This window comes from Scyliorhinus canicula, chromosome 15, assembly GCF_902713615.1.
Source record: "Scyliorhinus canicula chromosome 15, sScyCan1.1, whole genome shotgun sequence".
Taxonomy (NCBI): Eukaryota; Metazoa; Chordata; class Chondrichthyes; order Carcharhiniformes; family Scyliorhinidae; genus Scyliorhinus; species Scyliorhinus canicula.
The window spans coordinates 41,188,991-41,209,187 of record NC_052160.1 but is presented as its reverse complement, the minus strand read 5'-3'; the positions used below and the strand labels follow the sequence as shown (position 1 = coordinate 41,209,187).

Below are 20,197 nucleotides of genomic sequence, written 5' to 3'. Positions count from 1 at the left end.
GAGTCACTGTTATCCCCCCACCCTCCCCTTCCCAGAACATCTCTCTCTCTCTCTCTCCCCCCCCCCCCCCCACCCACCCAGCACTTCCTCTTGAAAGCTCCTCAACCAGTATCATCCCCATTCCCTCCATTCTCACCTCCCAGGCCCAACGATACCTGCCCATACAGGTTCCAAAGAGCATGGTCCCTCTCTCCACCTCTCTCCCGTTCACTAGCCAGCATTGCGTTTGCCCTTTTGCCCTCCCCCACATTGAAAAACACACCAACTCCAAAGCCCCCCCACACCCACACCCTCCAAACTCCAAACACCCTATATTCAAACAAGCCCCAAATCCCAACAAACCATAAATCCCAGCCGTCCAAACAGTTAACCATAACATCCTTAAAGAGAAAGAACAATGTAAAGGAAAAACCTAGTCAAAAACCGTCAAAATCCAAACTCAGTCCAGTCCCAGGCCTTCTGTCTTCACAAACGCCTTTGTCGCCATCTTAAGGTAGTAGTCCCTTCCGTTGTGCGTGACCCTTGGCTTTGCTGGGTAGACCACACCAAACCGCATGTTCGGTTCATATAATGCCGCCTCAGCCCGACCGAAGACCGCTCCTCGCCAGCTCCATCATCAAATCCTGGTATATATGTATACCACCGTTGCCGTTTCACTCCGCCTCCCGCTTCTGCTTCACCCGCCTCAACACCCACCCTCTCCTTTAGTTGAAAATTGTGAAAGCAGATGGTCACAGCTCTCGGTGGTTCCTATGTTCTTGGTTTCAGCCAGTGACTGGAGACCCTTGTCCAATTCATAACGGAAGGGGTCCTCCCACTTCCCCATCACCTTCGCTTGCATCTCGGCAAAATACTCGGCCTCCAGCCCTCCACCCCCTCAGGCACACCCATAATCCGAAAATTCTGCCTTTGTGACCTGTTCTCCAGGCCCTCCACTTTGGCTCTCAACTCTGTTGATTTCTGCCACCTTCTCTGCCTGATGCCTTTTAAAGGACTTTGAGAACAGCCGCTCAAACTCCCTGGCTATCACTTCAGCCATCTTTTCCACTGTGATGGGCACGGCCCCACCTGACGAACTCTCTCCCGCCATCTTTTCTCCCGTTGAACTCCTCCTCACTTTTGATGGCGGATGTTCGCTCACTCCCTTTCTCCCTGGATTCATTTTCCCCAGTTTTTGACATTCTCAAAATACCTCAGACCCTCCCACAACTTCTCAAACAAGAATTTTCCCAAAAATTGGGTGTAAAGGACCTAAAAAGGACAACTCTGTCAGGAGCGACCTCTACCTATATCCTGCAACCGGAAGTCATCAGGCCAGTGCTCTCTTGATTACGTAACTGATTCAATGTTTTGCTTGGTGCTAATGATCCATTGTTGAAAACTGGACTGGGGATATTGAGTATGAGTGAGATTTACTTTATGTTCGTGTTGGGGTCAGTGACTTGTGCAGCCTTGATAGAATCTTGAGCCAATGTGGCAGTTTAATGGGTCACTGTATATAGAACTGAAATAACTTTGACCCTGTCAGCAATTGTCCTGCATTACTGTTGTGTAGCAGTTGACCAATCCTTACTCCAAAATATTGCTTCCAGCCAGAACTTTGGTTTTTCTGGATTGCTGTTTCAGTATATTCTCTCCTTTGTTTTGATGTGGCTATCTCCTTTGATTTTTTTTTTGGCATTTGCCTAGTGTTTAACTTGCATATGTTAATTCATACTTTGAATACACAATAGTCTCCTGAGCAGTTTCAACTTTCTGAGCCCAAAAGAGCAAATGTGGAAATTATTTTTTTTTAAAAATGTTTATTCGAGTACCCAATTCTCTTTTTCCTCAATTAAGGGGCACTTTAATGTGGCCAATCCAGCTACCCTGCACATATTTGGATTGTGGGGGTGAGGCCCACGCAAACACTGGGAGAATGTGCAAACTCCACACAGACAGTGACCCGGAGCCGGCTACAAAACCAGGTCCTCGGAGCCACGAGGCAGCAGTGCTAACCACTGCGCCACCATGCCGCCCCGTAAATGTGAAAATGATAAGGATAGGTATTCTTTAAGATCATGACTGACCTGACTATAACCTGAACTCCACATTCTTCCCTACCTCCTGTAACATTTCACCCCCTTGTTCATCAAGAATCTATTGAACTCTGCCTTAAAAATATTCAGGGATTCCGCTTTCACTGCCTTTTGAGGAAAAGAGTTCCAGAGACTCATGACCCTCTGAGAGAAAAAATGTCTTCTCATCTCTGTCTTAGATGAGTGACCCCTTATTTTTAAACAATGACCCCTAGTTCTTGATTCTCTGACAAGAGGAAACATCCTCTCCACATCCACCCTGTCAATACCCCACAGATCTTCTCGTATGTTTCGATCAAGTTGCCTCTTACTCTTCTAAACTTTAGTGGACAAAAACATAACAAGACAACCTGCTCATTCCTGTTATTAGTCCAGTAAACATTCTCTGAACTGCTTTAACAGATTTACATCTTTCCTTCAATGAGGAGACCAGTACTGTGCACAATACCCCAGATGTGATCTCTGTATAATGCTCTGTATAACTGAAGCATATCTTCCCTATTTTTGTAATCGATTCCCCTGTCAATAAACTATAACATTCTTATTATCTTTCCTAATTACTTGCTGTACGTGCATAATAGCCTTTTGTGGTTCATGCACTGAGGCACCCAGATCCCTCTGCATCTCTGGGCTCCACAAGTTAGGTAATAAACTTTTTTATTCTTCCTGCCAAAATGGACAATTTCACATTTGCCCACATCATGCTCCATATGGCAAATTTTTGCCCATTCACTTATATGTCCCTTTGTAGTCTCCGTACGTCCTCTTCAAAATTTACTTTCCTACCTATCTTTGTGTCATCAGCAAATTTAACACCAGACTGTCAGGCCCTCCACCATAAGTTATTTATATAAATTGTAAAAAGTTGAGGCCCCAGCACTGATCCATGTGACACCATTTATTACATCCTGCCAACCAGAAAAACACCCAATTATGCCAACTCTGGTTTTGTTAGCTCTCCAATCTTGATTCTATACCAGTATGTTACTTCCTACACCATGAGCCTTAGTTTTATGCAATAACTTTTGATGTGCCATCTTGAATGCAAGATATCCTGCCTATGGAATCAAATGTTCCCGTTGGTTTTTCTATGTTGTGTGTGGCCTGTATGATGCACTGTGCAATCCCCTGCCAAATGGAGTATGATGGCTGCATATGCACTCATCTTAAAAGGGAGCCTTGGTTATGTTCCCCGCCTGGTACATTAAGGAGGCTGCACAGTTAGAGGGGACATTGTATATAATTCTTTCTCAATTGGTGTTAACCTCGTAACGCATGGAATTAGAACATGCAGTGCAGAATGAGACCATTTGGCCCATCGAGTCTGCACCGACCCACTTAAGCCCTCACTTCCACCTGATCCCCGGATCCCAATAACCCCTCCTAACCTTTTTGGACACCAAGGGCAATTTAGCATGGCCAATCCATCTATCCTGCACGTCTTTGGACTGTGGGAGGAAACCGGAGCACCCAGAGGAAACCCACGCAGACACGGGGAGAACGTGCAGACTCCGCACAGACAGTGACCCAGCGGGGAATCAAACCTGGGACTCTGGCGCTGTGAAGCCACAGTGCTAACCACTTGTGCTACCGTGCTGCCCAAAACATAGGCACTGCTGAGATTCGAACTCAGGATTTCCTGTTTACAAGACAGGCGCTTTAGCCATCTAAACCACAGTGCAAATCTTCTATCCTTAACTTTTAATCTGCACCTCCCATTTGCCTTCCCAATACGAGAATTAACATAGCCTTTTAATTTATCGGATTGGTTTCTCATTACACACCTCCCATTTAGATTCCTGCAGAAATATTCTGCAAATCCCCTCTCCCTGTGCACACAATTGAAACAAACTCCAGGATGCCAACATAATCTTGCATCCTGCATTGCAGCTGTCTTTCCTGTCAACATTCCCTTGGCCCCAGGAGTTCAGGAAATATCTAGTTTCGTGCAACATTTGATCACCTTTATGTGGGCTTGTCCTGTAACCTTTAGTTTCATTGCTAACCAGAACTTTATTCACAGAGCTGCTTTCTCCAGAAAGGTATTAATTGACTGTGCCATTCATTGTAACTAAAGGTTACAGGACAAGCCCACATAAAGGTGATCAAATGTTGCACGAAACTAGATATTTCCTGAACTCCTTGGGCCAAGGGAATGTTGACAGGAAAGACAGCTGATTATCAAAGGGTGGAACAGGATAAATAGGAGTGGACTGTTTCCATAGTGGAAATGTCAAGAATGTGAAGCCTCGGAAAGACTAAATATAAGAGATTTTGAAGAGAGGTGGGATAGGTAAGCTGTGAAGGGAGCATATAGTGACTCCAAAAGAACGTAGCTGGATTATGTGGTTGGACAAGAAGGTGACTGGTGGAATATAATGTGTGGCAGTGTAGAATAATTTAAGAAAGGCGAGAGACTAGTAAATGCTAGTGCTCAGAGGGGTATTGGTGTCCTTTTCCATGAATCACAAAATTAACATGCAGGAAAAGCAAGCAATTGGGAAGGCAAATGGGAGGTGCAGGTTAAAAGTTAAGGATAGAAGATTAGCGCTGTGGCTTAGATGGCTAAAGCGCCTTGTCTTGTAAACAGGAGATCCTGAGTTCGAATCTCAGCAGTGCCTTGATATCTTTGGCAGCATGGTGGTACAGTGGTTAGCACTGCTGCCTCACGGTGCCGAGGTCCCAGGTTCGATCCCAGCTCTGGGTCACTGTCTGTGTGGAGTTTGCACATTCTCCCCGTGTTTGCGTGGGTTTCGCCCCCACAACCCAAAGTTGTGCAGGTTAGGTGTATTGGCCACGCTAAGTTTCCCCTAAATTGGAAAAAATGAATTGGGTATTCTAAATTTGTATTAAAAACAAGTAAGGATAGGGCCTTGGTGAGACCACACCAAGGTTTGGGCTACTTACTTAGGGAAGGATATACTTCTCTTCTTCCTTCGCCTAGGTGCGTGAGGAAAATAAAGCACATGCTTACATCTATTTCCATAGCTAGTTTTTCCTGGAACAGGTTGCTAGCCTGTCATCAGAGGCTGTCACATGAAGGATGCCACATCATATCAAGCTGACCAGGTAACTCTCCCACTCTAACATGTGTCATTGATGCGTTGGAAGGATTTACAGGTTGATAATCAATCTTTTTGGCGACATTATCAACACATCTTCCGTGACCGTCCTGGAGTGGGACTCTAACCTGGAGCTTGTGGTTCACGGGCAGGCCCGCTACCCACTGCGCCACAAGATCTCCATACTCCCTTGCAGGGGTGCATCAAAGGCTCACCAGATTGATTTCTATGATGAGATGGCTCTCTACGATGAGAGATTGATAAGCATAGGCCTATATTCTGTGCAGTTTAGAAGAATGAGATGTGATCTCACTGATGGGCCAAATGGCCTAATTCTGCTCCTATATCTACAGGTCTTATGGAAATTTATGAAATTTCTTGGAAGCTTGACAGAGTAGATGGTGAAAGGCTATTTTCCTTGACCAGGCAATCTGGGGCTAGAGGAAATAATCTCTGGTATAGGGGTTGGAAATTTAAGTTTGAATGCAGAAGGTTCTTCACTCGGGGTTGTGAATCACTGAATCCCGACAGTGCAGAAGGAGGGCATTCGGCCCATCGAGTCTGCACTGACCCTCTGAAAGAGCACCCTGCTGAGGCCTGCGCCCCTGTCCTATCCCCGTAACCCCACACAACCTTTTGTACACTAAGAAGCAATTTAGCATAGCCAATCCACCTAACTTTGGACTGTGGAAGGAAACCGGAACTATACAGGCTGAATCTTTGGAATTCTCTATCCAAGCAAGTTTGAATACTCGACCATTAACTATCTTCAACTTACTATTTCACAGTAACTTCATTGAAGCCGACTTGTGACAATAAGCGATTATTATTATTATTATGCCATGGACAGAATACACATGTGTACATTGTCCATCACCATTCAGAACAATTTTGCCATATGTGTCAAGTGAGGCATTAAAGAAAAAAACGATTCCTGGGTGACTCTGGCAAAGGCTGCATTTATGAGCCATCTCTAGTTCTAAAGTTCAATCCCAGGCAGACAGCAAGATCCCACAAATCATAAATGAGGTGAATATCTGTTTCTTTTAGTGGTTGTGTTTGCAGGAGCAATGTTGGGCAGGTAAGCAGGAAGGTTCGTGCATTTGAAATACCATGTTTATTCCTTATTGTATAATCCCATAGTGGCCATGTATTCAAATCATTCTCTGCTCTGTTAATGTGTACCTGAACCTTTGTTCTGTGCCACCACACTTGGTATTCCATCCGTTATCAGGCAAGTAAGGCACTGCCCCCACCCCCCCTCAAGTATGGACCACACTTCAAGAGTAATTCATTGGCCATAAAGTGCTTGGGATGACCGCAGCAGAACATATGAAAGTGTGATATGAATGCAAATTATTCCTTTAAATCGGATAGTGAGAAGTAAATCTGCATCTTTTAATTCTCTTTCAGAATGTTGTGTCCAAGAATGCTTTCCAGTATCGTGGCACCTCTCAGCACGATGCCCAGGAGTTTCTGCTATGGCTTCTTGATAGGGTCCACGAGGACCTGCACAATATTGTTTTAACAAATGGGAGGCCTGCACCCAAGGTATGATTTCTTATATGTAATAAACAAATAAGATATTAAAAAAATTGATAAATTTGATGTTTGGGCTGTTCATTTTGAGTATTATTCTCTCACAAGTATACCATTTTGGGTACTGTTGGGGATAGCCTATCGGGGGAAAACAACAGCAGCCAGAACAGTGGCACCACAACTGACTCTGTTGCTCAGCAGGGGAGGGCAAATTGCAGGAGAGTGATAGTTACAGGGACTCTATAGTAAGCGGCACAGATAGGCGCTTCTGTGGACGTGAAAGAGACTCCAGGATGGTATGTTGTCTCCAGGGTCAAAGATGTCTCTGAACGAACACAGGACATCCTGAAGGAGGAGGGTTAACAGCCAGAGGTTGTAGTACACATGGGTACTAACGACATAGGCAGGAAAAGCGATGAGGTCTTGCAGAAGGAGTTCATGGAGTTCGACAGTAAACTAAAAAGCAGAACCTCCAGGGGTGTAAACTCAGGTTTACCCTGTGCCACGTGCTAGTGAGGCTAGAAATAGGAGGATAGTGCAGTTAAATATATGGCTAAACTGGTAGTGTAGGAGGGTGGGTTTCAGATTTCTGGAGCATTAGGATCTCTTCCGGGGCAGGTGGGACCTGTAGAAGAAGGACGGGTTGCATCTAAACTGGAGGGGCACCAATAGCCTGGCTGGGAGGTTTGCTAGAGTTACTCGGGAGGATTTAATCTAGTATGGTAGGGGGGTGGGAACCAGAACGTTAGCTTAGAAGGTGAAATAACTGAAGGGGAAATAGAGAACAAAAATAAGGGAGCAACAACACCACCCTGTCTGCTCAGTGTATTTGTTTCAAAGCCAGAAGTATAGCAGGTAAGGCAGGTGAACTTAGAGCACTGATTAGTACTTGGAACTATAATGTTGAGGCTATCACAGAAACGTGGTTAAAGAAAGGGCAGGATTGGCAGCTGAACGTTGGAGGATATAGATGCTTCTGGTGAGATAGAGGGGGATGTAAAAGGGGTGGGGGAGTAGCATTACTGGTTAAGGAAAATAGTATAGGTGTACTGTGGGAGGACACCTCGAAGGGCTCATACAATGAGGCAATCTGGGTAGAGCTCAGAACAGGAAGGGGGCAATCGCAATGTTGGGGTTTTAAAAAATGTTTTTATTTTCCATTTTCACATTTTCCTCAAATTTACACCCCACCCATAAACAGTAAACAGTAACAAATACAAAGTCAATCCCCTTAACAATAACAACGATCCCATCCTCTGCATCCAATAAAACAAACCGTCCCATGGTGGAAACAAAAAGCAAAGGAGAAAAAGGAATCCGGGACCGCCCATGGTCACCATAGAGTCCACTTCCTCCTCCTCCCCCCCCCCCCCCCCCTCCCCCCCACCCACCCACCCACCCACCCACACACACACACACACACACACACAGTCAACGCCGTCCAACCTCTGAAAGAGTGCCGTACGTGATACCCAAGAGTTGTAAAACCCCCCCCCCCCCACCCACTCCTTCCCAACTTCTCCCGTCCACTACCTCTTGTAAACCTCCTCCCCCCCCAACCTCGGTTCCTTCCTCCCAACTTTCCACCCCGGCTAGACCACTCGGACCCTGTTCTGCCAGGCTCCGATGGCTGCAGCCCCTCCCCCCACCTCACTCCCGTTCACTGGCCGGTTTAAACCGGCCTGCGCGGAGGCCCCCGCTCGGGTCCCTTTCCCCCTTGCCCGACCCTAGGAAAGCCCAAAAATCCCCCTTTTAGCGCACAAACCCCACATATCCACCTACACCCCAAAGAGCCCTCACTTCGAGTGAAAGTCCCATCAATTCCCTTGTCCAAATATATACAACACCGGCTCCTTTAGCCCGTACACCCGCACGCAGTGAAACAAAGGTTACATCGGCACATGGCCATTTCTCAATTTCTTAGTTCTGCCACAGTTCTTCTGCCTTCGCAAACTCCTCTGCTGCCTCCGCCGTTCCAAAATAAAAGTCCTTGAGCTGGTAAGTCACCCTCGGCTTCGCTGGATATACAATGCCGCACTCCACCTTGCTAATGTACAGTGCCCTCTTCACCCGGTTGAAAGCAGCCCGCCTCCTCGCCAGCTCCACCATAAAGTCCTGGTATACACTTATACCAGCTCCAGCCCACTGCACCACCCGCTTCTGCTTGGCCCAGCACAAGACCTTCTCCTTCACACTGTACTGGCGGAAGCACAGAGTCACTACCCGTGGCGGCTCACTCGCCTTTGGTACAGGCCTCCACGACCGATGAGACCAATCCAGTTCATATCGGGAGGGATCCTCCCCCCTCCTCCAATAGTTCCGCCAGCATCGCAGCAAAATACTCAGTCGGTCTCGACCCTTCAACTCCTTCTGGCAGCCCCACAATCCTCAAATTTTGTCGCCTGGACCTGTTTTCCAGGTCTTCCATTTTTCCTCACAGATCCTTGTTCACATCCAGCACCTTCCGCATCTCCTTCTCCATCGATAAGTTGATCACCATGCTGCAATAATGTCTCCTCCACTTCCTTCAGCGCCTCCGCTTGCTCCCGCACCTCCGCCACTGCGCTCGCCACCGCCGTCGTCACCGGGGAAATCGCCTCCTCCACCAGCACTTTCAAAACCTCCCTCATCTCCTTCCTCATTGTCTCCATGTATTTTGTAAACTGCCTTTCGAATTCCGCAGCCATTACCTTAGTTATTTCTTCAACCGTAAGCAATGCGGCCTCCCCTGATGCTCCAGCCTCCACTTTCCTTGGTGATCCCGTGGTGACCTTTCTACTCCCCAACGAACTTAGCTGTTTTCACAGTCGTTTTCTTACTGGACCTCGACATATCCCTTCCATGTACTTTCTCCTGGCCTTCACCGCCTTTGCTGCCCCTTGGACTGGGTGTCAATCCCCAACAATGCCGTTCCCGAATGGGAGCCCTCCAACACGCGGCTGCCTCCCGCCCGCCGTCACAGGAAGTCAGCCGTCACCGCTTCTTCAATGGCTTTTGTGAGATCTTTTCACAGTTGTTCCCTCTGCTGCTAGAATTCAGCTTTCATAAATGCCCTCAAGTCAGCTTGAGGCCTTTAAGCTCGCCCTTCCCCCGCCTACATGCTGGAAGAGGCTTTTGTCTCTGCTGTAGCTTCAGCCAAATCTTTCACTGTTTCTGCGGGTCTGGTAACCAAGAAACAGACCATTCCTGGGGGAAAATACTCCTCCAACATTCACCTACGCCTTTTAAATCAAAATTCCACCCCGTATTGCTTAAAAAGAGCTCTTTTCTGTAACCTTGGGCAGGAGCTGCCTTGTGTGCGACCACTTACTCCATGGTATACACCGGAAGCCCACAATGTTGGGGTTTATTACAGGCCCCCCCAACTGCCAGCGAGGTATAGAGGAGCAGATAGGTAGACAGATTTTGGATAGGTGCAAAAGCAACAGGTTGTTTTGGTAAGGGCTTTTAACTTCCCCTATATTGACTGGGACTCACTTAGTGCTAGGGGCTTGGTTGGGGCAGAGTTTGTAAGGTGTATCCAGGAAGCTTTTTGATGCAATATGTAGATAGTCCAACTAGGGAAGTCGCAATGCTGGATCTGGTATTGGGAATGAGCCTGGACAGTTGGTTGTGGTTTCAGTAGGGTAACATTTTGGAAGTAGTGACCACAATTCCGTAAGCTTTAGGGGACTTTTGGATAGGAATGACATAACCCTCGGATTACGGTGCTAAACTGGGGTCATGAACAGTCCTTGGCAAGTAGGATTAAGTGAATCCCAAAGCTTTTTATTCATATGTAAAAAGCAAGAGAGTGGCCAGGGAAAGGATTGGACCAGTTCAGGACAGTGGGGGGAATCTATGTGTTGAGCCAGATGAAATGGACGAGGTACTAAATGAGTACATTGCATCAGTGTTAACCAATGAAAAGGAATTTGTGGAAGATGATTCTTGGGTAGGGCGTGTTTGTAGTCTGGGTCATGTTGACATCAAAAAGGAAGGGGTATTGGATGTTTTAAAAGACATTAAGGTAGATAAGTCTCCTGGGCCGGATGGGATTTACCCCAGAATACTGAGGGAAGCAAGGGAAGAAATTGCAGGGACATTGACTTACATCTTTGTATCCTCATTGGCTACAGGTGAGATTCCAGAGGATTGGAGAATAGTTAATGTGGTTCTGCTGTTTAAGAAAGGTAGAAGGGATAACCCAGGAAACTATAGGCTGGTGAGCCTCATGTCGGTAGTAGATAAATTATTGGAGATAATTCTCAGGGACGGGAGTTATACCCATTTGGAAACAAATGGACTCAGCAATGGACAGCATAGTTTTGTGAAGGGGAAGTCGTGCCTCAATAACTTGATTGAGTTTTTTGAGGAGGTGACAAAGGTGATTGATGAGGGGAGGGTTGTCGATGTTGTTTACATGGACTTCAGTAAAGTCTTTGACAAGGTGCCTCATGGCAGACTGGTACAAAAGGTGAAGTCATATGGGATCAGAGATGAGGTGGCAAGATGTATACAGAACTAGCTTGGTCACAGAAGGCAGAGGATAGCAGTAGAAGGGTGTTTTTCTGAACGGAAATTGTGACTAGTGGTGTTCCACAGGGATCTGTGGTGGGGCTTCTGTTGTTTGTCGTATACATAAACAATTTGGAGGAAATGTAGCTGGTCTGGTTAGTAAATTCGCGGAAGACGCAAAGAGGATTGTCAGAGGATACAGCAGGACATAGATAGGTTGGAGACTTGGGCAGAGAAATGGCGAATGGAATTTAATCCAGACAAATGTGAGGTGATGCAGTTTGGTAGGTCTAATATAGAGGGGAAATATACAGTAAATGCCAAAGCTCTTAGGAATATAGAAAGTCAGAGAGATCAGGGCGTACAGGATAACAGATCTTTGAAAGCGACAACACAAGTGGACAAGGTAGTCAAGAAAGCATACAAAATGCTTGCCTTCATTGGGCGTGGCATTGAGTATAAAAAGTGGCAAGTCATGCTGCAGTTGTATAGAACCTTGGTAAGGCCGTACTAGGAATATTGCGCGCAATTCTGGTCGCCACACTAACAGAAGAATGTGGAGGCTTCGGAGAGAGTGCAGAGGAGATTTACAGGATGTTGCCTGGTCTGGAGGGTGTTAGCTATGTGGAGAAGCTGAATAGACTCTGACTGTTTTTATTAGAAAGCTGGAGGTTGAGGGGTGACCTGATTGAGGTCCAGAAGATTGAGGGGCATGGATAGAGTGGATGGGCAGGCACTCTTTCCCAGGGTGGAGGGGCCAGTCACCAGGTGGTATAGGTTTATGGTCCGTGGGACAAAGTTTAGAGGAGATGTGTGGGGCAGGTTTTCTTTACACACAGCGTGGCGAGTGCCTGGTACGCCTGCCAGGGGAGCTTGTGGAAGCAGATATATTAATGACATACAAAAGGCACCTTGACAATTGATAGGATGGGTATAGAGGGATTTGGCTCTCGGAAGTGCTGTGGGCTTTGGCCAAGTGTGGTATCATGACCGCTACAGGCTTGGAGGGCCGAAGGGCCTACTCTTCTGCTGTACTGGTCTTTGTTCAATTGTGAAGGCTATTTGGCCCTTTTGTGTATGTGCCAGTTCTTTAACTGCTCCCCAGTTCCGACCTCATAGTGCTATCATTTATTTTCCCCTTCCGGTATTTATCCAATTCCCTTTGGAAATTATGATTGAATCAGCTTCTACCAGCCTTTCAGACAATATATTCCAGATAAGAACAACTTGCTGTTTCAATTATAAGAGAGATTCCTCATGTCACATCAAGTTCTTTGTCCACTCACTAAATTTATGTTATCTGGTGACCAACTCTTGTGCCACAGAAGACAATTTCACTTGAATCCCACCATATTTGAGGCTGAAAGCGCACACTGCCCTTTGGCAGACTTACAGCAAGCCAGGCAAAGGACCGCGAATTAAGCTGGATCTCGGTAGTTTGTGTTGCGGATGGGACATTCGGGCACATGGCCAGGAGTGGGAACTCTCGGGTTAGGAATTTTCTTGTCCCCAACTGGGTGGAAGTCTGGTAGGTTGGCTTGTCATATGAGAGCAGCTGTACACGTGCCTCCTCAGGCAGGTATTGGAAACATATCCTTGTGACATGGGTACTGTCAGTGGTACTTGAATCTGATTTCTCCATGACCCTGAATGCTTTGGATCAGTGCCAGGAATCACAGGTGGTTGACCCTGTGTTTACTGTTCCTGTGACGGTTAAGAGTTATCTTGTCCCACGCAGCTCACCCTGAATCTCTCGTGACAAACACAGGATTGCAGGATTCAGAACTACACTCGAGTCCTTAAAATGCTCTGACTGAATATTTTGTCCAGGTAATGTCCATCTCTCATCACATTGCAAGAAATGAGTGGCCCTAATATTTATTACTTTCGATGTCCTCAGCATTGCCTGCCTGATTTTTCAGTGTCTTAAATCCAAAATTGCAACTTTATAACAAGAAACCGATGAAGATCTTTCAGTGTAATGTATTATCTACCTCCTTCCACCTCTTTGGCTGTTTTATCTGACATTAGTGTCTCCTTCATTTTTTTCTGGCAGCATAGTTAATAACAAGAACTCCTAGTTGCAACCACCATTGCTCACAGCCACCGTTTTGCCACGTGCAAGGAAAGCTCAATTATAAGGTTGCACAATGCTGTGATGTTAACAGCATCATATCAGATGCGAGAGAGGCAGAAAGTTTGAAGGGAACTTGAATGATTAGATATTTTTTTCATGTTCTGAGCTATTACAGTAAGCTGCTCCCAGGAGTTCAATGCACAATATCTGGTAATCTGTTAGATTTCCTACACAAAAACCTAGGATATAAATGGTTGTTTTTAAGCTCACTGAATTGTCACACTTGCTCTCCTTCCTATTCTTTCACTCAGTCAGATAGCTGCATGGACCAGACTACATGATGGGGACTAACAATAAATCTTCAGCAGCGTAGAGTAGACTGCTTCCCGTCAGGGACTGTTTCCCGTCAGGGACTGCTGACTAATTGTCTGAAAGCTACTGTAGGTTTTCAGAATCGATCGTTTATCTACAATTCTCTCCAAATTGTTCCATGTTTGCCTTTAGCATAACTACATTCTCATTTCCACCACTGTAAAGATCATTACCTGTGTCATCTTCAAACCCTCTACAACTAAACTGGAGTGCTTTTATTTTGTGCATTTCTTGCCCTTTTAAAAAAAATAATGTCAAGCTATTGAAGCACTACCCCATCCCACCATCACCAAGAAAACAATTTCTGGCTGCAAATAATGAATGCAGATTCTAAGCTTAATCCCAGTGGCGCAAAATCTGCAGTAACACTGATTTAAATTGACCCGCCATATTTCTCTAATTCTTTCTGTATTGATTACATCGATTATATGTGTGATGTCCGAGTCACCTTGTTTGATAAGTTTATTTTTCTTTTACTTAGCCTCCTAAAGATGAAGATGTGCTGTGTGAAGGACCTTCTCTTCCAATGAGAAGCAGCTTTGTGCAAGAGCTCTTTCAAGCACAGTACAGGTAGGTCTTTGAGTTTGAAGTGATATGAGTGGAGGAGTTCACTTATTTAAAAAAATTAACACTAATAGTAGAGATGGTGGATCGTTGGTTAATTTGTGTTCTCTCATCATAAATAACTTCCCTGGTGCTGTTGGATGTTCTCTGGCGCACAAACTGTTGTATTCTTTAATTGGCTATTTTGGAAGGCAGCGCTGGGTGAGAGGCTTTGCAGTTTATTTTCCGAGTAGGCAAAACTATCCTGAGAAATCCTGAATCATCTCTCCAGTAATTGGTGCGGCTTTAATATTGCCCCATGCACTTTATTTCAGATGTCAGCTGTGGTTCAATGCTAGCACACTTGCCATTGAGTCAAAGGTTCATGGATTCGAGGCCTCCCCTCTGGTGACTTGAGCATATCGTCCAGGCTGAGGTTTCAATGGTGTACTGAGGAAGTCCTGCACTGTTGGACGTGCTATCTTTTAAATGAGACTTCAAAATGAGGCCTAGTATTCTCTCTCTGATGGAACTATTTGAGGAAGAACAGGGAGCTTTCCCAGTGTCTTGGCCCATACTTATCCTTCAATCTCCACCTCAAACTGCTCATTTATTTAATCACAGATAAAGCCCGTGGCTTTAAAGGGCAATTTTCCTTCATTTACAACAGCCAGCATTTATTGTCCATTCCTGATTGGTGAGTGACTTGCGAGGCAATTTCAGAAGGAAGTTAACAGTCAACCCACCTTGTTGTGACTCTAGAATCACGTAGTTTAGGCGGCGTAAAGATGGTAGATTTGCTTCCACAAAGACATTAGTGAACCAGTTTTTATGACAATCTAGCAATTTTCATGGTCATCATCAGTGATATTAATTTTTTGTTCCAGATGTCATTTAAGTTTTGAATTTAAATCACTCAGCTGTTGTGGTGGGAATTGAATGTACTCCGAATCATTAGTCCAGGCCTCTTGGTGACTAGTTTAGTAATATGACCACTAATTTACCAGACCCTTAATTCAATAGGCCACCACTACATATCTCCAATAGCTGCAGGATGAGACCCTGCATTTGTCATTGTATCCTCAAGTTATTTGGAAAGAAGTCTCCAGTTTCTCTCTGACCATGGCTCTCTTTGGTAGGCTGGCTGTTGCCATGGACTTGCTTTATCCTGGCAGTAACATGAATTTGACAAGACATGATAGGATGTGACCTGCCCAGCAACAGGTAGAAATCTGGCTAGTGACAGCAGTAGCTAGTATTCAAAAGGTCGGATGAGATGCATCTCTCCGAGTAATGAGATTAGCAGATAGGATCAGGTACGAAACCCGCATCCTCCCTATTTTTTATACCAAAGGACATTTTAAAGCAGGTGAATAGGGTGATATCTGGGTTTGTGTAGGCGGATAAAACCCTACGTGTAAAGAAAGTGCTGTTGGAGCACTTTGGGGTGGGGTGCTGGCAATGCCGAACTTTAGGAACTAGTACTGGGCAGCAAATATAGCCATGGTTAGAAAGTGGGTAGTGGATGAGGGGGGTGGCGTGGGAGCGGGTGGAGGCGGCCTCATGTAAGGGCACAAGTTTGGGGGCATTGGTAACTGCTCCTTTGCCGTTTTCTCCAGCCTGGTACTCCACACGCCCAGTGGTAGTGGCAGCCCCGAGAGTCTGGGGGCAGTGGCGGAAGTATATGGGAGTGGAGGGAGCGTCTGTGTGGGCTCCAAATTGTGGTAATCACCGGTTTGTCCCGGGGAGGATCAATGCGAGATTTCGGAGGTGGCAGAGAGCAGGGATTGAGAGACTGAGGGATCTGTTTATTGATGGGAGCTTTCCATGTTTAGACGATTTGGAGGAGGAGTTTGAATTGTCGGGAGGGAATGGGGTTCGGTATCGGCAGGTAAGGGATTTTGTGCAAAGGCAGGTTTCGACCTTTCCGCTTCTACCGCCGCAGGGGATACAGGACAAGGTAGTTTCCAAGATGGGGGTGGGATCGGAAATCTATAAAGAACTTACGGAGCATCAGGAAACCCAGATAGGTGAGCTAAAACATAAATGGGAAGATGAGCTGGGTAAGGAGTTAGAGGCGTGCCTGTGGGAGGATGCTCTAAGCAGAGTCAGCACATCCTCATCATATGCCAGGGTCAGCATGATACAATTCAAGGTGGTTCACCAGGCACACGTGGCGGTGGCCTGGATGAGCAGGCTTTTTGAGGTGAAGACCAGGTGCGTGAGGTATGTAGGAGGGCCCGCAAACCATGTCCACATGTTTTGGGCATGCCTGAAGCTTAGGGGATTATGGCAGGGATTTGCGGATGTCATGTCCACGGTACTAAAAACAAGGATGGCGCCGAGTCCAGAGGTGCCGATTTTTGGAGTGTCGGGAGACCCAGGAGTCCAGGGGACGAGAGAGGCTGACGTTTTGGCCGTTGCCTCCTTGGTAGCCAGGAGATAGATATTACTAGCGTGAAGGGACTCGAAGTCCCCAAAATCAGGGATATGGATTAGTGACATGGCCGGGTTTCTCAGTCTTGAGAAAATTAAGTTTGCCCTGAGAGGATCAACGTTAGGGTTCATTCGGATGTGGCAGCCACTTATCGACTTATTCGGAGAAACCTAAACTGTCAGCAGATTCAGTTTAGTAAGGGTGTGGGGGGTTAGGGAGAAAGGGGGGTGTCTAGATTAGGCGGGAACAGTGGGAGATGGAGGGATGTATTACGCATTGAACTACGTTTACATTTGTATTTGTACCTTTTATTGTTATAAAACCATAAATGTCTGTTTATTTTAAAAAAGGGGTATGAATCCCGTATTAGTAGAAACAGATTCTCTAGATCATTGGGCGATCAATGAGGGCATGCTAATGTCTAGCATCAAGGAAATTGAAAGGGGCAGACAGCCAAATACACAGAATGCCCAACAAAAGGGGAACAAAGGTATAATTGCCAGGACCCCAGAAGGGAGGGAAGCTAGTTGACACCTAGCCGCCTCAGAAGCAGACATGCCAGTTTCCAGCTAGCAGCCTGGAGACCGAGTTTTACATTTAAGGCTGGGGGGGGGGGTGTTGGGTTACGGGTATAGGGTGGATACGTGGGTTTGAGTAGGGTGATAATTGCTCGGCACAACATCGAGGGCCGAAGGGCCTGTTCTGTGCTGTACTGTTCTATGTTCTATCTAGCAGCCTCTTGAGTCTTAGAGTCAAGGCAGTGCAGAAAACCTTCGTAATAGCAGTTTAAATATCTCTGCTAGACCAGGACAAGACGTTACCCAGACTTGAGTATTCCCCCTGCATTGTGTGGTAACTATAAGCTGGGTTTAACTTAGAGATTTATTTAATTTGGATGTTGTTTGGGGAATTGGGGGACGTCTTTAGGAGATCAGGGATCATAGATATATTTTGGAACTAGGGGTACGTTCAACATAAACTGTGTGTTTAGCAATTTATATACGTAATAGAATAGAGTAGTTCAGTTTGTGCGTATTTGTCTTTTCTTTAATTTAATAAATAGTCTTTAATAATTTATACGGTGGCTGGACTCCTTAGTCTCACTGGGGGTTCACTTGACTCTTCACACCATTCCAGAAACAAAACTATACACCCCCACAAACTGTTGTTCCAAGTTGAGGATACCCTCACCGACAACATCAGCGTGATTCGTGGCACTGTAAAATTATTTTTTTTCCTCTTTCTCCTTTTAGGTCTTCGTTGACGTGTCCTCATTGCCAAAAGCAGAGCAACACCTTTGACCCATTCCTCTGCATCTCCTTACCCATCCCTCCGCTTCAAACCCGGTAAGAGTTTGAATTATAGCAACAGATGTCAGAATTCTTGACCATTATTAATCTCCAGCTCTGCTGGAGTCAGGTGATGATTTTTTAAAAATATATAAATAAATTTGAAGTACTCAATTATTTTTTCCAATGAAGGGATAATTTAGCGTGGCCGATCCACCTACACTGCACATCTTTGGGTTGTGGGGATGAGACCCACGGGGGAATGTGCAAACTCCACATGGACAGTGACCTGGGGCCGGGATCGAACCCGGATCCTTGCCGCCATGAGGCCACAGTGCTAGCCACTGTGCCGCCAGTCTTCCACCATTCTGTCAAGCAGTGCACTCCAGATCATCGTAACGTGTGTAAAGAAAGACTTGTATTTACATAGTTCATTTACATATTCACCCCGCAGGACATTCCAAAGCACTTTGCTACCAATGAAGTACTTTGCAGTGTCATCATTATTTTGTGGCTGGCAGTTTAGTGTACAGCAAGCTCCCACAAACGCAATGTGACAATGATCAGCTAATTTAAAAAAATATAAATTTAGAATACCCAATTAATTTTTTTCCAATTAAGGGACAATTTAGCATGCCCAATCAACCTAGCCTGCACATCTTTGGGTTGTGGGGGCGAAACCCACGCAAACACTGGGAGAATGTGCAAACTCCACACGGACAGTGACCCAGAGCTGGGATTGAACCTGGGACCTCGGTGCCGTGAGGCAGCAGGGCTAACCACTGTGCCACCGTGCTGCCCATGATCAGCTAATTGATTGAGGGGCTAAATATTGGCTAGGACATTGGAGATAAATCTTAGTGATCTTTAAAATAGTGCCATTGGATCTTCTACATCCACCTGTGTGGGCAGATGGGATCTCGGTTTAAATCTCAATTGACGTCGATACCTCCAACAATGCAGCCTACTCTCAGCACGGCATAGAATCCTAGAATTCAGAAGGAGGCCATTCAGCCCATCGAGTCTGCATTGACCGTCTGAAAGTGCACTGAAAGAGACTCCCTCACCTAATCTGCATATTCCTGGTCACTAAGGGGCAATTTGGCATGGCCAATTAACCTAAATTGCACATCTTTGGACTGTGGGAGGAAGCTGGAGCATCCAGAAGAAACCCATGCAGACACTGGGAGAAAGCGCGAACTCCACACAGTCACCCAAGGTTAGAATTGAACCCGGTCCCTGGTGCTGTAAGGCAGCATTCTTACCACTGTGCTGCCCCCAGGGAGCATTGGGGTGCCAACCTTGATTTTTGTGCTCAAATCCATGAGTGGAATTTGAACCCACAGATTTCTGACTCCGATGAGATTATTACCAGCTGTGCCATGGCTGTCATCTCATCTCACTTCTAATTCTTTTGCCGTTTAACTTCAATTTGTTCCCTCTGATTATTGACCTTTCCGACAATTAGAAACTATTCCTTCCTATTTACTTCTACTGAAACTCTATGATTTTCACCTCCATTAAACCTTCACTCAGCCATTTTTGTTGTAAGGAGAGCAAAGAGATTTGAGAGGATTAAAAATCCATCTCTCCTCTTTCAGGGCAGCTGCCTTCCTAAAGTTTTTAGAGTTGTCCAGTGGCGTAAATACACAGATAGAGTTTCAGGCCGGAAGAATGTGAATCAGCTTTGTTTTCTTCACCCACGGGAAAATTCAATGTGGGAGGAAGGAGTGAGATGAAATAGAATGCTGATAGCCTCGGGCAGCCAGATGTCATATCGAGTATCAAGCTTCAAGTCACTTGGACAGTATGACCCTCTGGGACAAACACCACCTGCTGGAGGCATTTTTAAAAATCTAATGGATTTGTCATTTTCAGACGAATGTTCTCAGACAGTAATATTCCGATCGTATTTGTAAATGAGCGCTTAAGAGCGTTGAGAAACTGCCAGCAGGCTGGTTGACTGAACTTGTACTTGGTGCCCGCAATTTGAAGAGAGAAAATCCAGTCAAATATGTTGTCAAACCTAGGACTTTGAATTGATGCTGTGTGGAACTTTGCACATGATCCATGGATTTGGGAATCAACCAGTAGGCAGGGTCACCCTTTGTGTTACTGTGGTGTTTGCAGTTCCCGCCAGTATTTTAATCCTTGTTGATTAAGCGGATCAATTTATGTAGTCGCTTGTTGTATTTGTCATGTACTTTAAGAAAATCAGTGGCAGTGCTAAGGCTGTTTTTCTTAAGTTTTCCATCTCATTCCCATAAAATATAAATTCTGTGAAGAGAAGCTTGAACACGGGC

General features: G+C 45.7%; 1 protein-coding gene and 1 non-coding gene across 2 annotated transcripts in view; both read left to right on the top strand.

Annotated features, from left to right (window-relative positions):
• Positions 1 to 20,197, top strand: part of usp31 (ubiquitin specific peptidase 31) — a 150,231-nt gene that overhangs the window by 51,010 nt on the left and 79,024 nt on the right. The window contains exons 2-4 of the mRNA XM_038819667.1: positions 6,554 to 6,691; positions 14,107 to 14,195; positions 17,859 to 17,951. Coding sequence (XP_038675595.1) covers positions 6,554 to 6,691; positions 14,107 to 14,195; positions 17,859 to 17,951 — 320 coding nt within the window. The remainder of the gene's footprint in view (positions 1 to 6,553; positions 6,692 to 14,106; positions 14,196 to 17,858; positions 17,952 to 20,197) is intronic.
• trnat-ugu lies at positions 4,625 to 4,699 on the top strand. The gene has a single exon. It is a non-coding gene; the product is annotated as a tRNA-Thr (tRNA).